The 13,518-nt window shown below is 39.0% G+C and overlaps 1 protein-coding gene across 1 annotated transcript in view; it reads right to left on the bottom strand.

Moving 5' to 3' along the window:
* NEDD4 (NEDD4 E3 ubiquitin protein ligase) overlaps window positions 1–13,518 on the bottom strand; it is a 121,847-nt gene that overhangs the window by 72,184 nt on the left and 36,145 nt on the right. The window contains exon 5 of the mRNA XM_014860449.3: window positions 5,171–5,224. Within this exon, the coding sequence (XP_014715935.1) occupies window positions 5,171–5,224 (54 nt within the window). The remainder of the gene's footprint in view (window positions 1–5,170; window positions 5,225–13,518) is intronic.

Genomic DNA, 13,518 nt, shown 5'->3' with positions numbered 1-13,518 from the left:
ATAAAATAATGAACCTCAGGTATTTGGCCAGATAAACATTTTCTCTTTGGGAGGCTGCACTCTAAGCATTGGTTTCACGTCCCCGAACCAGATTTTAAGCTTCTAGAGTGCGAGGACCATAACTAAATATTTCTCCTGATCCTGCTGAGCTCATGCTGGGCACAAAGTGAGCACTAGGTAACACCAGAGAGGAGCGTGGATAAACGGATGGATGGTCGCCACAGCTACTCTGATCGCCTAACATGTTCTTTCAGAATTTTCTTTAAGTTGATCCAGGTACCACTTCTAAAGAAATATCAAAAAGCACTGCAGCTGGACAAGCAGGAATGATGCTTGAAAAATTTGCAAGTAGGGCTTCAGCCAAAGGAAAGTAAGCCAAGAACTTCCTAGCACTTCCTAGCACTCCAGGCTGAGTTTAAATTCTAGAGGCTCAGCCATTTGCATTGCTGGCTCTGGTCTGGGACTGCACAAGATCTGGACCACCATTACAGCAGTTAGGTGTAGAACATGGAGAACCTGGGATAAAATGGAGCCCGTTGGCCAAACAGAAGCCAAAAGAGGGGCACCAACCCTACCCTCAAGAGCAGAAGAGCTGGAGAGTGGTGGCAGCCCTCATCTGGGAGGGATCTATGCAAGTCCTATAGAATTTCCTATCTTGGAATGAAACGGATAATGTCTTAGGCTTAGACTGAAGCTCAGGACCCCACATTCTGAGATGTGTGGTTATTGATTATCTCCATGCTATGGATAGGTTCCGCATAACCCTGATCATTGACTAGAACTTCAAAGGCCAAAATCCACTGGGATGGTTAATTGTTTGTACTGTCTTGGCTAAGCTACTTTGCCCAGTTGTTTGGTCAAACACCAGTCTAAATGTTGCTATGAAGCTATTTTTTAGATGTGATTAACGTTTAAATCAGCAGATTTTTGAGCAAAGCAGACCGCGCTCCATAATGTGGTGGGCCTCATCCAATCAGTTAAAGGCCTTAGGAGCAAAGACATGTTTCCCAAAGAAGCAGCAATTCTGCCCCAAGACCACAAAGTGAAACTCTGTCTGAGTTTTGAGCTCGCTGGCCTGCCCTGCAGACTTCACACGCAAGACTGTAACATCAGCTCTTATCTGATCTTCGACCTGCCAGCTCTGCCTCACAGATTTCAGACTTGCCAGCTTCCACAATTGTGTGAACCAATTCCTTAAAATAAATCTCTCTCTCTCCCCCCTTCTGTGTGTGGGTGTGTGGGTGTGTATCCTATTGCTTCTGTTTCTCTGGAGAACCTTAATACAACCCCTAAACCTAAGAAGCACAGCATCTCCACCTGGAACAAAGAATATAGACGTCTCCTAGAGCTTCAGAGGCTGGATGCGTGCAGGTGCAGCTCTAAGGCAGTGACGCAGAAGCACTAACTTTTGCATTAGTGAGTAGAATTCATTTAAAGGCACAGCATTCTGAAATGTCCCATCACTAGCAACACCACCACCATCACCATCACCAAACTACTACCGTTTATAACGCTCAGATTCTTAAAATCGGCTGAAAAAAAGGAATTTAAGCCTACTGTTTCTTGAAATAAATATCGCTTATATTGCAAATCTTTTCCAGATGACTAGAAATTGTTTCTGCTTAAAATTATATCTGTGCTCTTCTCTGTACATTTCCAAAGAGAATCTTCTAGGAAAAGGATATATCCTTAATTTAGTTGTGGATGCTACAGGAGAATAAAGATTCAATGACATTTACAGTGGCATAAACCATTTATCGCTATACAATCAAGCCTGTTACTCCACCAATGGCTATAGCTTCTATGACATCTCAGGTGATCTGCGCACTTCAGCTACCTGCTAGGACTAGCAACAAATCAGAGGATTAGAATGATGCACACCACCCTGTTTTAATTATTTCTTGCTCCCTTTTGCTAGTAAACTGAGCTTCTTGAGAAAAGCTATATTTCTTTCTGGTTTTTTTTTTGAGGAAGATTAGCTCTGAGCTAACATTTGCTGCCAATCCTCCTTTTTCTTGCTGAGGAAGCCTGGCCCTGAGCTAACATCCGTGCCCATCTTCCTCTGCTTTATATGTGGGATGCCTGCCACAGCATGGCTTGACAAGTGGTGCGTAGGTCCACACCTGGGATCTGAACTGGCGAACCCCAGGCTGCTGAAGAGGAATGTGCGAGCTTAACTGCTGCGCCACTGGGCCAGCCCCAAGAAAAGCTGTATTTCTAAAGCATAGCAGAGTATCTAACACAGTAGATACCTTAAGTGGCATACCTTAGATAACACAAAAAACATAGTATCAGAGAACCATAAATGTATGAGTCCACAAAAGTTATATGTGTATCATGATGAAACATTTCCTGAGTGCTCTGATACCCATTATCTCATTTTATCCTTACAATACATTTATCAGATGGGTAGAGCAAATACTGTTATCCCCATTTTTTTGTTTTTTAGGAAGATTAGCCCTGAGCTAACAACCACCACCAATCCTCCTCTTTTAGCTGAGGAAGATTGGCCCTGAGCTAACATCTGTGCCCATCTTCCTCTATTTGATATGTGGGACGCCTGCCACAGCATGGCTTGATAAATGGTGCACACGTCTGCGCCTGGGATCCAAATCAGTGAACCCCAGGCCACCAAAGAGGAGTGTGCAAACTTAATCACTAGGCCCCTCGGCTGGCCGAATGTTATCCCAACTTTTAAAGCATGAGAAAATATTTTTCAGAAGGATTGAATAATTTGTCCAGGGTTATAAGCTAATGTACCAAATCACAGGCAGGACTACAATAAGACTTCTGATTCCTTGGTGTGGAGATCTATAATATCCTGATCAATGCATTATTTTCTTTTTGCTTTTAGCTTTAAAGGTTTTTAAAATTTTTACATATCATGTTTATAAATCTAGAAATATCCCATTATTAATATCAGAGGCAATTTTTTTCTTTCGACATGTCATAACACCACGGAGTGTTAACACACCTATCAGTGTACGACGAATATCAATTTTGGCAATGAAGAGAGAGTTACACCACACTAAGTTACTGGCAAAAAAGACTAGACAACTAAGCAGGCTGGAAAGCACAAATGCGAGCTATCCTCCTTTGGACAACATGAAAATAACTCAAATAAAAGAGTTTATCAGTGATGCACCCAAGAATGAGGGAGATATTCACATCAGTGTCATTAACAACAGGAAAAACGCCAATGTAATACCACATAATACCAGCAATACCATGACCCAGTGATTCAACCTCAAAATATGAATCTTAGAGATACACTCATACATGTACATTGGGAAACACAGCAAGAATGTATATCAATTGGCAATAGCAAAAAATTTGAAACACTAATACCTATTAAGGAGGATAAATACATAAATTACAGAATTATACCATTTGCAGATGAAGGAGAATTATGCCTCAGTGAAAATGTGTTATCTTGGATCAATCTCACATATATAACATTAAGTAAAAAGTATGTCAAAAAAGAGGAATGTATTCAGAGTGATACTATTTTAAGAAATTAAAAAATATGCAAAAGGAAACTGTCTTTTTATAGATAGATATATACATGATAAAATATTTTAAAAAGCAAAGAAATGATAAACATAATATTTAGGACAGTGGCTACTACTTGTGGGGGAAGAAAAGGAGATGCTATTGGGGAAGGATCCAGGGGGTTTTGAAGATTTTGGTAATGTTCTAGTTCTTAAGGTGTACAGACATTTGTCTTGTTATTTAAAATAAAGATTCATATTATATATACCTTCTTCTATATGTATAATTCATGATATTAAAAAACTAAATTTCATCTACTCCCATCTGGAAGGAAAACAGGTCTGTAGAGACAGAGGGGGAAAAAAGAAACCATTCCCTATTTTATACAAAAAGCAAAAATGCAAACTGAAAACAAAAGCTGTGCAAATGACCATATCTGATAACCAAATTATCAACACCTGTGGGGCCGGCCCGGTGGCCGAGTGGTTAAGTTTGAGCGCTCTGTTTCCGTGGCCCAGGGTTGTGCTGGTTCGAATCCTGGGCACGGACATGGCACTGCTAATCAAGCCATGCTGAGGTGGCGTCCCATATGCCATAACTAGAAGGACCCACAACTAAGAATATACAACTATGTACCGGGGGGCTTTGGGGAGAAAAAGGAAAAAAAAATTACCAACATCTGCTACTCAGTCTTAAAAAATCAGATTGCCAGTTAGTGATGAAGTTTCCTCCAGAAGCAAGAAAGCACCTTTGCTTTTTACGATGCTAATTAATAGATTTCATTTACAATATCTTCAGTTACTAGTATACTTCTCATTTCTTGAGAGAAAAAAACATGTTATGTAGTCTCACACTAAAAACAGAGTCTTAAAAAAATACAGTTTGTTAGCTAAAAAATGAATAGGACTGTTTAATTTCTTCTTTGGTGCTTCTGTTTAATAACTGATAAGCTCTGAATACATAACACTGTTCTTTTACCTTCATGTTCAAATCTTACAGGATTAAAATATAAATGTAAGATGCTAAAAAGAAGGTTTGAAATAGGATTCCAAAGAGACAAGATGAGGAAAAAGATAGTCTTTAGGAAATCAGGAATCAGAACTACCATCATATAAAAATAAAATCAGGTTTAACTTTGCTTTTTGCCTCTGTAAGAGCAGACAATCCTTTAGAGGACTTTATATTATCAGTGTGAAGAGGATAGTTTTCCTCTGTAGAAGAGTGGGGATAAGAGAGTGGATGGGATGTCATAACCGGATACAGGCAACCCTAAGAAATTCACCCTAAGAAATTCACTGGAGTGAGGAGACACAATGGAAGACACTGTGGGAGAAGGCTCCCTGAGCCTGGGTCTACCCACCAGGGTACCAGGATGAGTGTGAGGGGAGGCAAGACAAAGAAGCCAGCTCTCCTGCCATCTCAACACAAGTGGCCTTGAGTAATACCTTATAATCTGTTGAGAACTGACAATCAGGAGAGGTGCTTGGGAAGAGAACAGAAAGGTAGAGAGTAGCACTAGGAAGCAGAAAAAAAATCTCATCTTCCTCATCATTTTGCCTAGAGTCTCCAAACCCCCCCAAATCATCTCTCACATCACAGATCCCCAACCCACTTTTCCTTGCTGCCGTACTGAAATATACCCTTGCTTCACATTTCACACTAGTAAAATACAACTTACCAATCGATTTTCATCAAATACTTCAAAAAGAAGCCGGTGCTCCTGAGGATGGACCTAAGAAAGAAAAACAAAACCTTTCTTTAAAAACAAGTGAACATCAACCCACAGATACCGAGAAATAAATGCTTGAAAATATTGCTATTTCCTAATTCCTGCTATTAAAATGTTTTTTAAGTTACATGAGATACTTAATACAAAAGCACACTAGTCACATGTCATTCATTTTCTAATAGTTTTATCATAACAACAAAATAGATTTGGTTGCTTCTGTTTCCTATTTTTCTAAAATAGAATGAAGGGAAGTAAAATTTCAAAAAATTATTTAAACATTTTCAAGCACTTAAAAATATAGACTAGGGGCCAGCTGGGTGGTGTGGTAGTTAGGTTCGTGTGCTCCACTTGGGGGGCTCGGGGTTCGCCGGTTCAGATCCTAGGCACAGACATATGCACAGCTTATCAAGCCATGCTGTGGCAGGCATCCCACATATAAAATAGAGGAAGATGGGCACAGATGTTAGCTCAGGGCCAGACTTCCTCAGTAAAAAGAGGAGGATTGGCAGTGGAAGCTCAGAGCTAATCTTCCTCAAAAAACCCCACAAAACTATAGACTAGATTTTACCTTCTCATCAATTTTATTTACTCAGTTTTTATTTATCTGGTTAGAATTATCCAAAGTAGAAGTTGATTTAATAGAAAGTAGCATTCTGAATCCTTCTAGTACTGACTTGATAAAATCACTTGTTACTTCTACTATATAAAATACATAAGCAGTCAAAAGGTATACACTGAGTTTTCACTTACTGTCGTATTTTACAGCACGAATAAAAATTAACACGTAGTATTTTATTTCTCAAAGCCAATGCTTTCTTTTTTTTTGGTGATGAAGACTGGTCCTGAGCTAGCATCTGTTGCCAATCTTCCTCTTTTAGCTTGAGGAAGATTGTTGCTGAGCTAACATCTGTGCCAATCTTCCTCTATTTTGCATTTGAGATACAGCCACAGTGTGGCTTGATGAGCGCTGTGTAGGGCCATGCCTGGGATCTGAACTCACGAACCCTGGGTCACTGAAGCAGAGCAGGCGAACTAACCACTGTGCCACCTGGCTGGTCCCCCACTGCCTTCATTTTTGCTGTAACGTTTCAACATCAAGTTAATATCTACTAAACATCAAACACAAAGAAAATTTTTAATAATGTTTATACCAGAAGTTGAGATGATGTATAAAAATTTTCACATTTACATTGATTTTTTTCCCTATGACAAATACATTACATTAAACACTGCAATATTTTAAAACTTTGGTTTACATGTCAAAGGTATGGATAGCCTTCAGAAAAAAGTCCTATGAGTGTAACGAAGATTTTTAGATAATTAACCCAATGTCCACCCTCCCTTATGTCCTTCTGAGAACATAATCCTAATTTTACCTGCAGCAACATGTCCAGGGTCACCATACTGCACAACTCTGGGGGAGAGGGGCATTAATTTTTTAAAATTGAAGTATAACATACAATCAGTAAAGTATAAATTTTACTAGCCTTATATATACAGCTTGATGACTTTTTATATATCTATAGTGTGTCACCACTCAGATTGAAATATCAAACACTCCATTCTATTTTATGTATTGTTTTCTATCTGAACCGTGCCCTTTGGATTTGTCCAACATTGAAGCTCTGAATATGTCTATCTAAAAATGGGGGCTGGCCCAGTGGCATAGTGGTTAAGTTCGTGCGCTCTGCTTTGGTGGCCTGGGGTTTGCAGGTTCGGATCCCAGGCACGGACCTAGCACCGCTCATCAAGCCACACTGTGGCGGCATCCCACATAAAACAGAGAAAGACTGGCACTGATGTTGGCTCAGTGGCAATCTTCCTCAAGAAAAAAGAGGAAGATTGGCACAGATGTTAGCTCAGAGCCAATCTTCCTCATAAAAAAACTAAAATAAAAACAAAAAATAAAAATGATTCCCTGCAACTAGAGGTAACCAATGAGGCCAACCTAGTCGCAATCATCGGATGGGACTTCTGGGAGAGCTCTTTAGAGGGGGCTAACTCAGCTGGGCGAGACGTCCCTTTTGCCCTTTGCATTTCTCTTTCCTGTCTGGAACTTGGTTAGGACAGTGGGCACTCCTACAGTCATAATGTAGCCATGGCAACTATGAGGATGGAAGCCCCAGTCAAGGGCTAGACACCAGGGGAATAGAAAAATAGTGTAAGATGAATAGTGTAAGTGTAAGATTTTCGTCTTTTCTAAGAAGATGTAGAGAAAGTTTTGGGGAGGAGATAAAGCTGAGCTGAGACTCGAAAGATGGGAAGATTGGAATAAGAAAGTATAGAGAACATTTACAGCCAGCAGATCACATGAAGAAAGGCATGGGGGCAGAATGAGCATGTTCTATAGAGATCAAACTGATAAGAACATTTTTGTATTAGAAAGTGTCAAGAAAAATTTGGTTAGTTGGGGTAGAGCCAGGCTGAGGGTATGGAAATCCAGAAAAGGAGTTAAGACTTGATCGGTAGGGAAGAAAATGAAGCTTTTATGAATTGGAATGGATTGGACTGGAGAGAGACCCTGGAGTCCATGGGGACTGTGGCCCTAGTAACTCATGCATGAAGTGCTGAGAGCTGCCTGGGATGGTCCCAGTGAGAATAGGGAGGGAGACAAGGCCATGAAAAACATTTTGAGAGGAAAAATCGGAAGTCTCAGTGTCCGTCAAAGTACCTGGCAGATAGTCTGTAGATGTTCAATGCATATCGCTAAGAAAATAGGTATAAAATATCTGATCTACTCAGGCCCCTGCTGTCCTGTTTCAGCCTACTATTAATAGCTTCCTAACAAGATTCTGTACCTCAACTATCTTATCTTTTTAAGCTGTTTTTCCTACTATTACTGGAGTGACTTAACCTAAAAGACAGTTTAGGCCATCTTTACTGCCCTACTCAACAGTTGTTCCCGATGGCTTAAAGAATAGAATCCAAACGCCTGAGCGTGGAACGATGCTTCATGATGAGTCCAATTTGCCTTTCCAGCCTTGTCTTCTACAGCTGTCCTCCTGCCCAACTAAATCCACATACACCCTATGTTCCAATAACGTTAGAAACAGACTGCTCACTGCTTCCTGCGCTTTCTGACCTGTACTTCTTGTACACGCTAAGGTCTCTCCAATTGAAATACCTTCTCCTCTCCATGTGTCTAAAAGCCACCCATTGCTGAAGCCTCAGCTCAAACGTCAACTCCTCCCTAAAGCCTCATCTCCCATCACTCCTGCTCCTCTGTTTTCAGGTTATCACAACAGTGACTACATTCCTCCTTTTACTAAACTTAATCGTGTATGTGTGATATCTCCCTACTGAATGATAAACACCATGAAAGACTTGTGTACTTTTTTTTTATATCAGAGGCACAGAATAAATGAAAAAATACAATTAAAAATGTGTAAGAATACTAATTCAAAATGGCAACCTGCACACAAACATTTAATCTCTCCTTCTTGAGATCCTATATAAGTAATAGTAGTTTATGAAAGGTAGAAAACCATCACAGCAAAGATCACATGTGAAGGCCACCAGCAGGTGAGCAATTTCAACAACTCCTTAGTAGACAGATGAAGCAGGGATGAAAGCAATGAAGCAGGGCAGAGGGAGTTGAAAACTATTTTAAAAACACAGGGTACAAAGCAAAGGGGGCAACCGCCCCTGATGAGAGAATGTTCAGGTAGCACCCAGCCCTCTGGATGGTACACACACACACACACACACACAGACACACACACATTATCAGAGTTTCTCTGCGTCTGAGTTCAGGTAGAGATTTAACAAAAATGCAACCACCGGTTTTAACATATAAAATATAAGTGGTAACTAAAAATGTAACACGTAATTGTTGAATGTTTATGCCTTTTTATGTATAGAAGCAATACATGGTTTTTCTACGTCTCACTGTTAACTATGGCTAAATTACCAGAGATCACAGACGTACAAACAGAAAAATTGTCCTCAAAGGAAAAAGAGATAATTTAGAAAACAAAAGAAAACACTCTAAAAAACTGTAACTAGGATCCTTGGAAATATCTGGGAAAGTCTTGCATCTATAAACCAAAAATAGAATACCAGAAAAAGGGAACAATTGGAGAACAAAGGGGAGGTTTTGGAGCTAAAAGTGACTGTTGAATTCAAATATAAGGAATTTAAAGTAAATGTGCAGAAATCTCACAAAATGTAGAACAAAAAGCTAAGTTAATGGAAAATGAGAGAGAAAATTTAAAAAAGAGGATTTTTCTGAACAGATTCACTGAAACAAGCCTTAATGCCCTAAAACAGAAGTTAAACAAACTATGGCTTGGGGGCCAAATCCAGCCAGCCACCCAATTTTTTTTTTTTTTTACAGTCCATGAGATAAAAACGTTTTTATATTTTTAAATGGTTACATTTTAAATGGATATATAGATACCTACATAATAGCCTTGATTTTTGCCTCCTGGACCGTGACACCTAGAATATTTACTATCTGGCCCTACAAGAAAAAGTTTGCTGACCTAACACATTCACTGTATGCTATCTATTAATTTCTCTCCTACGTATCTAGAATGGTACTGGATAAGACCACCCTCAGAAGATGTGAGAAAACAGTCACTCAAACCATTTCCTGTGTTCTGTGGTTCACATGAGGAATTCCTGTTGAGAAAGACAGAATCAGTCTAGGCGACCCCATATCCAAGCAGTTGGAATCCTCAAATGATAACACAAACAGAGGGAAGAAACTTATTTAAAAAATAATTCACCCTAAAATTTTCAGAGCCAAAGGGAAACAGCAGTCTTTATATTGAACTGCTTACCAAAGGTCCACTATAATAGATTTTAAAAACTGTACACACAAGGCATATCACTGTGAAATTTTAAAACACTAGGATAAGGATAACTATCAAAATTTTCAAACAGAGAGAGAAAGACCATCCCCAAAGGACTAAGAATCAGACTTTTCAACAGCAACACAATGCTCAATGATGATAAAGCAATGCCTTTAAGTCTCTGAGGAAAAATTATCTTCAACCTGGAATCCTATGAGAGTCCAAACTATTAGCCAAACATAAGTTGACTATTTACTCATCTATCATAGCTGGAAGTCCACTTGGGACATGGATGTATGAGCTATTCAGCAATATGGGAATAATGATCCAATAACAAAGAGAAACAGTTAAAAAGTGTTTCCTCCTGAGAAGCAGGAATAGGCGGGAGGATGGGGCACCAGAGTCTGTTGCTGTTCCTTATAAGCCCCTTTATACTATCTCATTTTTAATCTTTGTGTGAATTCTTTGATGAGATGATTTTTTAAGAAAATTATTAAAAATAGGAGTAAAGCTATGGTCACAAAAAATAGAGTTTACAGGCTCATATTTATAGGAAAGGTGAAAGCAGAAGGAACAAAACCAAAAATACTAGTGACAGGTTTTTGGAAAAAGGGTAAGTATGCAAGTCTATACATGCATAAAAGAGTAGAGAAAAAAAATCTTGCCAGAGGAGTAACCAAATTTTCAACGAACAAAGGGATTGATATGTTTCAATTTATTCTGTGATATTCATAAATAACCTGAAGTAGTGTTCCTGGAAATTTTGCTGGTGGATGCAGGAAACACAATGTAAGCACATTAAAAAAATAACTTTATTGAGATATAATTCACATACCATACAAGTGACCCACTGAAAGTGTACAATTCAATGGTTTTTAGTATATTCATATAGTGTGCAACCACCATCACAACTTTAGAACATTTTCATCACCTCCAAAAGAAACCCCCTTAGCAGTCACTCCTAATTTCCCCTCAACCTCCCTAGTCTCAGACAACCTCTAATTTACTTTCTGTCTCTATAAATTTGCCAATTCTACACATATAATATAAATGGAATCATACAACATGTGGTCTTTTCCAATTGGCTTCTTTCATTTAGCATAATATTTTTGAGGTTCACCCATGTTGTAGCATTATCGGCACTTCACTTTTTTTTATAGCTGAATAATATCCCATGGTATGTATATACCCCATTTTGTTTATCCACTCTTTTGTTGATAGATGGACATTTAGTTTTTTTCTACGTTTTGACTATAATGATGCTATGAACATTCATGTGCAAGTTTTTGTGTGGACATATGTTGGAAGTATATTTTAAAATAAAACTTGAAAAAATTTAAATGAATTAGATACTTTTTTTTACAAGCATTATATAGATAGAAAGTATCTTGGCATTTTTATTTACATGTTTTATGTCTTTCTACTTTGTTTTTCTATACAGTTAGTTATTTCTTTTTTCTTTTCTTTTTTTTTTTTGAGGAAGATTAGCCCTGAGCTACCTGCTGCCAACCCTCCTCTTTTTGCTGAGGAAGACCGGCCCTGAGTTAACATCTGTGCCCATCTTCCTCTACTTTATATGTGGGACGCCTACCACAGCATGGCGTGCCAAGTGTTGCCATGTCCACACCCGGGATCCGAACCGGTGAACCCTGGGCCACTGAAGTGGAACGTGTGAACTTAATCACTGTGCCACTGGGCTGGCCCCAATTAGTTATTTCTAATCAACAAATACGAAAATAAATTATAGATACATAACTGTAGGGGAAAACCAAAACAGTAAAAAAGATATAGTGAATTATAAATCTCTCTCTTATCACCCTCAGAGAAAATACTGTAAACATTTTCTTAGGTCCTTCCAGAAGTATTTTCTGCAAATATTGGCATATGAGAGAGCATTTTTTTGTTTCTGTTTTTACACAAATAGATGCATCATATACACAGTGTTCTCTACCTTTGTTCCTTCACTAAATACATTTTGAAGCTAATGCTCTTCAATACACACACATCTGCCTCTTTCTAAACAGCTGATGAGGACTTCATCGTATGGATGTACATAATTCACTTAGTGCTTTATTAATGGGGTGCCCCTCCCTTTCTTCCTAGCTTACAGAAATCTGATTCTGTTCAAATATTGGACAATGCGTGTCAGGGAGAGATGGCCACTCCACACCCCCAGGGGCTGAATCCTGATTCTTCTGATCCTCATGGTAACTCAACTCTCTTTACTAAGGACTCGGTGAGAAATATACACATGACACAATTCTGGCCCAAGAGACATGAATCAAAGTCTCCTGGGGGAACTTTCGGAAAAGGGTTCTTCCCTTTTTAAAGGAGACAGGTGGGGAAAACCTCTCCCTTTTCTGCCTCTGGACATCATTGTGTGAGGCTGTGACATTTGGAACTGCTGCGAGCATCTTGTGACCACGGCTAGAAAGCCACGAGAATCCCAGAGAGGCTGGGTCCCATGTGACTCTGTTCAGTCACCACCCCTCCTCTGTGTATACTGCTTGCGATTAGAGAGAATAAATGAGCTCACTGTTTAAGCCAATATTAGTTGTTATTTCAAGTCTGTTATCTGAAACTGAAAGCATCCTAAATGACATGCTTCCTCAGAGGGGCCTTTCCTAAATCCTCTAGATTCAGGGATCCCCCTAAATTCCCTAATATGCCCCTGATATTCACTCCCTAGCATCTGGTGTCTTCCCTTTCCTAACGCTCAGCACAGTGGCAATTATTTTGAGAAATTTGTTCAGAGGGGTCCACAGTAGTGATCGGCTTCGATGAGGGTAGGGACTGTGGCCAGCTCATTAACGAGCATTAGCAAAGTGCCTGGAAAACAAGTATAGAAAAATATTACAACAATTTTTTGTATGGCGGAGGTGGAGAAGTATAAATATGTGGATAAAATACACAGGAAAAATACTAGAGGATCACATAATCAGTAATGGTTTTATGGAGATTAAATTATGGCTAATTTTTATTTCTTTTTATAAAAATACCATGTACAAGTTACATTGTTTCTGTAACATACTACAAATATACACACAAACATATACACATCATGTAAATAGAATATGATGAGTGTGAACACTAAAGATACAAACTAAGCATGACAGGAACACAGGGAATGGAGTGGAGGTAGAGCTGTCTTTCTCAGATGTTCATGCACTACGCTTATGTACAGAGTGCGTAACCTGTACCCAGCACTTCACATGTCAGATTCTTTTCCCTCCTGTAACCTGCCTCCCTTCATCCCATCTGAGCAACTATAAGTGTACGTTTAACCATAATTTGCTACTGAGCCCTGACTTCAATTTGGAGTTTCCTCTGTTTGTTAATCTACCAATAACAGTTCTCCACAAAAAATTTTTTTGAACTTCACGTTTTCTCAAAGATATAAACCTACCTTCAACTTCTGACCACAATTTCCATTTGGCTATATGCCCAACAACCAAGTTTTTACTGTAATATATAATCTCAATAGATATGTTTATGTGAATA

The sequence above is a fragment of the Equus asinus genome, chromosome 2 (genome assembly GCF_041296235.1).
Source record: "Equus asinus isolate D_3611 breed Donkey chromosome 2, EquAss-T2T_v2, whole genome shotgun sequence".
Classification (NCBI taxonomy): Eukaryota; Metazoa; Chordata; class Mammalia; order Perissodactyla; family Equidae; genus Equus; species Equus asinus.
This window is presented reverse-complemented; position numbering and strand designations above follow the sequence as displayed.